The 7,938-nt window shown below is 43.8% G+C and overlaps 1 protein-coding gene across 2 annotated transcripts; it reads left to right on the forward strand.

The window, feature by feature from the left end:
* The first annotated feature begins 3,214 nt into the window (after nucleotides 1-3,214).
* On the forward strand, nucleotides 3,215-7,750 carry LOC136462461 (putative receptor-like protein kinase At3g47110). 2 transcript variants are annotated; one of them, XM_066461558.1, is made up of 4 exons: nucleotides 3,215-3,258; nucleotides 3,382-3,569; nucleotides 4,367-7,060; nucleotides 7,179-7,750. In XM_066461558.1, the coding sequence occupies exons 3-4, from the start codon at nucleotides 4,390-4,392 to the stop codon at nucleotides 7,547-7,549; spliced, it is 3,042 nt and encodes a 1,013-aa protein (XP_066317655.1). In that variant the 5' UTR covers nucleotides 3,215-3,258; nucleotides 3,382-3,569; nucleotides 4,367-4,389; the 3' UTR covers nucleotides 7,550-7,750. The 2 variants fall into 2 exon arrangements, with proteins under 2 accessions (XP_066317655.1, XP_066317654.1); XM_066461557.1 differs by having other exon boundaries at nucleotides 3,382-3,557.
* Nucleotides 7,751-7,938: the final 188 nt, after the last annotated feature.

Genomic DNA, 7,938 nt, shown 5'->3' on the forward strand with positions numbered 1-7,938 from the left:
GTAACGTGTTGGGACACCTTTAGGACATGAAGAGGGATCCTTGGACGTCCCTTAGGCTATATAATCAGTAGCCACCACCTACTTTAGGGTTTGGGTTTTGCTTAGATTATTCTGTCAAGAAACAGTTTCGCCGTTCTTCGGTTTGTGAGACCCCAACTCGTGAGATTAATCATACATCTACAATTTGGTTGCGATCTTTCTTGTTCTTGCTTGTGTTCTTTGTTGCGCAGGCAGGGATTAGCCTTCTTGGCGAGGTCAATCTGGTCCGTGACTCGGTTGATAACCAGAGGAGCTGTGGTGCTAAGATTGCAGGGTTCGATCTTTCGATCTGAAGCCGGATCAGTGTGTCATTCTCCGCCACAACGATAGTTACCATCACCTGACGAAAGATCAGGATCCCCGTCTCCATTAAGAGGTACTTGGAGTGACCAAAGGAAGTGGATGCGACTTGAAAGACGCTTGGTGGTGGAACGAAGAGGTGCAAAAGGCTATTAAGGAAAAGAAGGAATGCTATAAGCGCTTGTACCAGGACCGGTGTGCAGACAACATAGAGAAGTACAAGGTGGCAAAGAAGACTACAAAACGAGCGGTGGGAGAGGCGAAGGGGCGGACTTATGAGGGTCTTTATCAACGCCTGAATACGAAGGAAGGAGAGAATGACATCTATAGGATGGCGAGAGCTCATGATAGAAAGACGAGGGACTTCAACCAAGTCAAGTGCATTAAGGATGAGAGGGAGCAGCTCTTAGTGAAGGAGGATGAGATCAGATATAGATGGCAAGAGTATTTTGATAAGCTATTCAATGGGGAGAATGACAACTCCACCGTTTGGTTGGACGACTCGTTTGATGACACCAATAGGCGCTTTGTGCGTAGGATCCAAGAGCAGGAGGTTAGAGAAGCTTTGAAAAGGATGAAAGTGGGTAAAGCGATAGGACCTGATGGTATTCCGATGAAGGTGTGGAGGTACCTCGAGGATTTAGGTATAGTATGGCTATCGAAGATGTTCAACAATATCTATTGATCGAACAAGATGCCGAAGGAGTGGAGAAGAAGTATATTGGTACCAATCTACAAGAACAAGGGAGACATCCAAAGCTGCACTAATTATAGGGGAATTAAGTTGATGAGCCACATGATGAAGCTGTGGGAGAGAGTTATAGAGCATCGACTGCGAGGAACGACGCGGGTACCTACTAACCAATTCGGTTTCATGCCCGGAAGGTCAACCATAGAAGCAATTTTCCTAATAAGACAAGTTATGGAGCGGTTCAGGGAGCAGAAGAAGGACCTACACATGGTTTTCATTGACTTGGAGAAAGCCTATGACAAGATACCAAGGAATGTTATGTGGTGGGCGTTGGACAAAAATAAAGTCCCAACGAAGTATGTTACCCTCATTAAGGACATGTACAACAATGTCGTGACTAGTGTCCGAACAAATGATGGTAACACAGATTACTTCCCGATTAAAATAGGACTTCATCAAGGGTCCGCCTTGAGCCCGTATCTCTTTGCCTTGGTAATGGATGAAGTGGCGAGGGACATTCAAGGGGATATCCCTTGGTGTATGCTTTTTGCAGACGATGTAGTGCTAGTTGATGAAAGCCAGGCAGGAGTAAATAGAAAACTAGAGCTGTGGCGGCAGACCCTAGAGTCCAAAGGTTTTAGAGTAAGTCGAACTAAAACAAAATATATGAGATGTGACTTTAGCAACGCTGCACATGAGGAGGGAGAGGTGCGGTTGGAAGGAAGTGGTGCCTAAGAAGGATACATTCCGTTATCTAGGATCGATGCTACAGAAGGATGGATATATTGATGCAGACATTTGCCATAGGATCAAAGCAGGGTGGATGAAGTGGCGCTAAGCATCTGGCTTTCTCTGTGACAAGAGGGTACCACAAAGCTTAAAGGCAGGTTTTATAGAATGGCGATAAGACCCGCTATGTTGTATGGAGCAGAACGTTGGCCTACAAAAAGACGACATGTCCAACAACTGAGTGTCGCAGAAATGCGTATGTTGCGCTGGATTTGCGGTCACACAAGGATGGACCGAGTTCGGAATGATGATATACGTGATCGCCTAGGGGTAGCACCAATCGAAGAAAAGCTTGTCCAACATCGGTTGAGGTGGTTTGGCCATGTCAAAAGGAGACCTCCAGAGACACCAGTGCATTGTGGAGTCCTGAGTCGAGATACCAACGTGAGGAGAGGTAGATGAAGACTGAAGTTGACATGGAAGGAGACAATAAAAAGATATCTGAAAGGATGGGATATACCTAGAGATCTCTGTTTGGATAGAATTGCTTGGAAAGCTGCTATTGACGTGCCTGAATCGTGACTAGGGGCTCATGTTGAGTTTCAACTCTAGCCTACCTCAACTTGCTTGGGACTAAAAGGCTTTGTTGTTGTTGTTGTATCGTTGTTCTGTCCTCTGATGTTGGCATCTGCTTAATGCTCAGATTCTGTTGTGCTTTTGGTCTTTTTATATGTCTTGCTCCAGGTGTTTTACAGCTTAAATTATCCTTGATCTCGGTTGCCTGTGCACACCACTTTCATTTACTTATATTTTAAGACATGTGCTTTATCAGATTTGTACTTAAACTATCTAGGCTGGTATGGGCATAGCCCTAAAGAAAAAATAGAAACAAGAAAAGAAACTCATACTGTGCAAGTCGTTGAGACTAACTCGCCAATAATCATCAAGGTAGAGCAGATTTGAGACCTCAAGATGTGTAAGATTCAGTTCCTTTGAATCTTTAATTTAGATACCGTGCTAAATAATTTTTGCTATTCAATACGGCATTATAATGCCTAGTTCAAACTAGCCTGTTTAACATAATGCTTTTTGTGTACCCCTGTTGCTTAAAAGATCTGATTTCCTGCTAATTTATATTGTGGCCATGCTACAGAGACAGAAGTATTGTACCTTTTTCCATATGCATAGCTGTTATACAACATATCTACTTTCTAAGAAACCGTATCTCAGGGAATGAAATGTTTTGACTGGGAGTCAAACACGGAGTGCCTATGAAGTAGGAACAGAGAGTACAAGCAGTGCACGTCTCATTCCACTGTTGCAGCTAGTGCCATACAGCTTTGGCACGAATTGAAAACTCCATGTACTAAGTCATCATCCAAGAGTTGAAATGATTACAAAAAATTGCAGATATGGAGTGGGCTGGGTTGGCGTTTCCCAGGGTTTTTGACTGGGGTTTCGTCATGCCGCTGGCTGCTTTTGCTCCCGTGACACCTAGGGTGAGTGCTTCTCCTTGCTTTTGCCAATATTCCAGACTGACTTTGACTCGGGAGAAGCTTGAGCCTCTGCCAGAGAATTCATGGCTTTTTTGGAAATCCTTGTGCCGTCTATTACCTACGCAGTAGGAAAAGAGCTTCAGGATGTCATGATGCGGAAGATCGGGTACTAGGAGACGTGGAAGACATTTGCGTTGACCAACAGTGACCTGCAGAACGCCTATAAGAGGATTCGGAAGCTGACCATATTTCTGTGCCGCTAACAGAGCCCCATCTCACAGGCAATGCAGTATACGCGCCAGGTGAGTTCAGAGGTATTTAGCTTCCTTCCTATCAGTTGCCTTATTGTGTTTGAACTGAAAAGTTGTTTTCTTTTTTCCTTCTCAACTTCTGTATTGTAGATTTCTCCCTTTGTTTCCTACATCTTACTAGTATGAGAATGTGCTGGAGACTCATTTCATATTTGTTAAGCATCATTTTGGGCCTTTTTCTGTTGATGTCATTTTAAATGAGTATGATAGTCAGTGCTTTACGTTTTTTGTGTTAGCTTGCAACAGTACAGAGGCAAATTTTGAACTATGTGAATTAGGTTTGATCTCTAAGGTATTAAAAAGGAACACTAGGCAGTATTTATGCACCATTACATACCTGCAACCAACCATCCATGTTGAATTATTTACACTCTGCTATAATTTCACTTGACCAGCTCCGTTCTTTTTCTTTTCTAACTTCCTGACAAGATATGCTTCATGATTTAGACAATGCAAACTGTAAATTTATTTAGCAAGGCGTGACTGTTTACTTTTGTAAGTGATGGAAAACAGCAACAAAGTTGAGTGTTGGGCTCAATAGCTTATTGGTTGAGTGTTGGGCTCAATAGCTTATTGGTTGACAGCTGTTCTTCTGTTGCACTTTGCTCATTGGGCACTCAAATATTGGCAGTCTTTTTCGTCGGATGTACAAGTGAAAGTCCACTGGTTTGTTTAGTGGAGCCATGATGGTTTCTAAATGGAATTTAATTGTCACACAAAAGTTCTGGCTTTTTTCGTTACACGAAATGTCTCAATACTAAGCATGCAAGGTCATTATGGTTATTGCCAATTCTTTGCAGGTAACTGTTGAAAAGCAGAACCTATGGAGTTCCCTGTTTCTGCGTTCTTGTTCCTTGTGCTACCGCTCTTACTGCTACTGCCGACTCATGCGACCTGCTCACCAATGCATGGGAACGAGACTGATCGCGCAGCACTACTTGATTTCAAGCTATCTTGTAGTGATCCTCATGGATCCTTTGCCTCCTGGAACATGAGCAGCCACTTCTGCCTCTGGAAAGGCGTCTCATGCAGCCGGAAGCATCCGCAGCGTGTCACTCAGCTAGATCTCACTGGCCAAGGGTTGTCTGGGTACATCACTCCATCCCTCGGAAACCTTACATATCTCAGAGCTTTGCACCTGTCAAATAACAGCTTCACTGGTGAAATCCCTGCTTCCTTTGGCCATCTACATCGGCTAGAGATGATTTCCTTGAGCAATAACTCACTGCAGGGATGGATTCCTGCCGAGCTCTGTAATTGTTCTAACCTCCAGACCTTATCCTTGTACTCCAATCATTTAGAAGGAAGGATTCCTGACAACATTGGCTCCCTCTCGAAGCTTGTTTTTCTGACTCTGTCAGGAAATAACCTCACTGGACCCATTCCACGATCAATTGGTAACATGACAAGTATCAATATACTTTCTCTTTCAGAGAACTACCTTCAGGGAAGCATCCCTCAAGAACTTGTGCTGCTGTTTGAGGTGTCATTTTTGGGTCTTGGTGGCAACTTGTTCTCGGGAAGGGTGCCGCAGATGCTGTTCAATCAGTCTTCTCTAGTTTACCTTGGCCTGGAGATGAACCATCTCGACAAGGCGGTGTTACCTTCTGATTTTGGAAGCCATCTTCCGAATCTGCAGCACCTCGGGTTAGATTCTAACAATTTTGAAGGGCCTATCCCTGCTTCTCTAGCCAATGCTTCAAAGATCCTTGATCTTGGGCTGTCCCGCAACTATTTCAGTGGTACAGCACCAAGCGCTCTAGGCTGTTTACATGATCTTACCTTCCTGAATCTTGAATCCAACAGTCTTGAAGCATCTGACAGGAAGAGCTGGGAGTTCATTGACTCATTGGCCAATTGCAGCAAACTTCAAGTAATTGCACTTGCTATGAACAACTTAGGAGGGGATGTGCCAAGTTCAATAGGTAATCTCACCTCTGAACTTCAGATATTGTACCTTGGCACAAACCGTCTATCTGGGATGTTTCCACCAGGCATCACGAACCTCCAATCCTTGATTGCCTTGTCACTTGAAAACAACCAGTATATTGGTGCAATTCCCCAGTGGGTTGGAAAGCTTGGGAATTTGCAGGCATTATACTTGGAAGGAAACAGCTTCACGGGGCCTATCCCACTTTCCATTGGTAATCTTTCACAGTTGACATATCTCTATCTTCAAGACAATATGATCGAAGGGGCTCTTCCGCCAACCCTTGGTAAAATTAAGAGCCTCCTAAGATTGAACATTACTAACAACAGACTCCAGGGGAGTGTTCCAGCTGAGATTTTCCGTCTTCCATCACTCATAAGCTGCCAGCTATCTTTTAACAAGCTTGATGGCAGTTTGCCTCCAGAAGTTGGCAACGCTAAACAACTAATGGAGCTGCAGTTGTCATCAAACAAGTTGTCTGGAGAAATCCCAGACACTCTGGGTGATTGCCATGGGTTAGATATCATAGATTTGGCACAGAACTCCCTTGTTGGAAACATTCCAGTATCCTTGGGGAACTTGGAGAGCTTGAAAGTGTTGAATCTTTCTCGCAACAACTTGTCAGGAACCATCCCCAAATCTCTGGGAAGTTTGAAGTCGCTCGCTCAAATAGATCTTTCGAATAATCATCTTGTAGGTGAGGTCCCTACAAAAGGTGTGTTCCTGAATGCATCCGCACTCATGCTTGATGGGAACTCAGGGCTGTGCGGTGGGATTTCTAAGCTCCATATTCCTCCATGCTCTGTTCCATCTTCACATTCATTGAAGCGAAAGCGGTCTATCAGAATGAAAGTAGTAGCCGCTGTAGCTATTACAGTCATATCTCTACTTGTGATAATAATCATTCTTATGATATTTTATAGAAAGAACAAATCGAAACAGGCAACTACGCTCCTACCTTCATTTGGTGGAAAGTTTCCCGCAATCACTTACAAGGATCTAACTGAAGCAACAGATAGGTTCTCACTATCCAATTTGATCGGCAGGGGAAGATATGGCTCTGTCTACAGAGCAATGTTGCATGGAGAGACTAACTTGGTAGCAGTGAAGGTTTTTGACATGGAAACTAGAGGTGCAAACAGAAGTTTCATAGCGGAGTGTGAAGCTCTGAGAAGTTTAAGACACCGCAATATCGTTCCCATCCTCACTACCTGTTCGAGCATTGATTCTGGAGGAAACGATTTCAAGGCATTGGTTTATGAGTACATGCCTAATGGTAGCCTCGACTCACTGCTACACCCAAAGGAAGATGGTTCCAATGTTCTCTGTCATCTGACTCTGATGCAAAGGTTGAACATTGCTCTTGACATTGCAAATGCATTGGAATATCTGCACCACAGTAGCCAGAGGCACATTGTTCACTCTGATCTGAAGCCTAGCAACATCCTTCTCAGCAACGATATGACGGCCCGCATCAGTGATTTTGGCCTCGCAAGATTCTTGGATAATGCAAGCACATCAAGCACGGTTGTGGTGAAGGGAACTATTGGTTACATTGCTCCAGGTAATGCTCAATGAAAAAAAAAATTATTATTGAAATTTAAGTTTGAAGATCTCTAGGATTGGGTGAACTTGATGCCATTTTGTTAAAAAAAAATACACAACCTCTTCTTCGATTTCAGAGTATGCTAGTGGAGGACAAGTGATGGCTCCTGGTGATGTGTACAGCTTTGGCATAATCCTGCTGGAGATGTTCACTGGGAGGAGGCCTACTGATGACATGTTCAAGGATGGGCTGAGCATTGTGAGCTTTGTAGAGGCAAGCTTCCCTGACCATATACTGGAGATTATGGATGCCCGACTGCAGGAAGAAATCGACGACTTCGGAGTTTACAACGAGAGCACGGTTATGGTCATGGAATGTGTGCATTCTGTGCTGAGCATTGGGCTGTGCTGCACTCGCCAACTGCCCAACGAGAGGATGAACATGAGGGAAGTGTCCATGAAGCTCCAGGCCGTCAGGGAGTCATATGATAGAGGCGAAGCTCTGTAACTGCAAGTGATCTCTGTTACTAGATTTCAGCCAAGGGCATGTGTGCAAAATCATGCCAGAAAAGTCATTCGCTCTTTTTTTTTTACCAAAAGGCTTTTGCTCTTTTGATTTGCCGAATTGAAAATAAGTGCAAAACAATGCATGAGAAGAGTGGAGAACAGCACTTACCTTGAGGTTCCAAGGTTTAATACAAATCGCTAGTTTCTTGCATTAAGTGAATCTGAAGTTTCTGGGTTTCGTGGAGTTCATAGATTCATGATTTCCATGAATGTTGATTATTATTGCTACTCTGTAACTGTCATCATCGTGTAATTTATCATGGCTGTTTCTTTCATTTACAAAGGTGTTGTCCTCTCACCAATCTAGTAGCTAGGGAGCAAAGCTATCTA

Source organism: Miscanthus floridulus, chromosome 7, assembly GCF_019320115.1.
Source record: "Miscanthus floridulus cultivar M001 chromosome 7, ASM1932011v1, whole genome shotgun sequence".
In the NCBI taxonomy this organism is placed as follows: Eukaryota; Viridiplantae; Streptophyta; class Magnoliopsida; order Poales; family Poaceae; genus Miscanthus; species Miscanthus floridulus.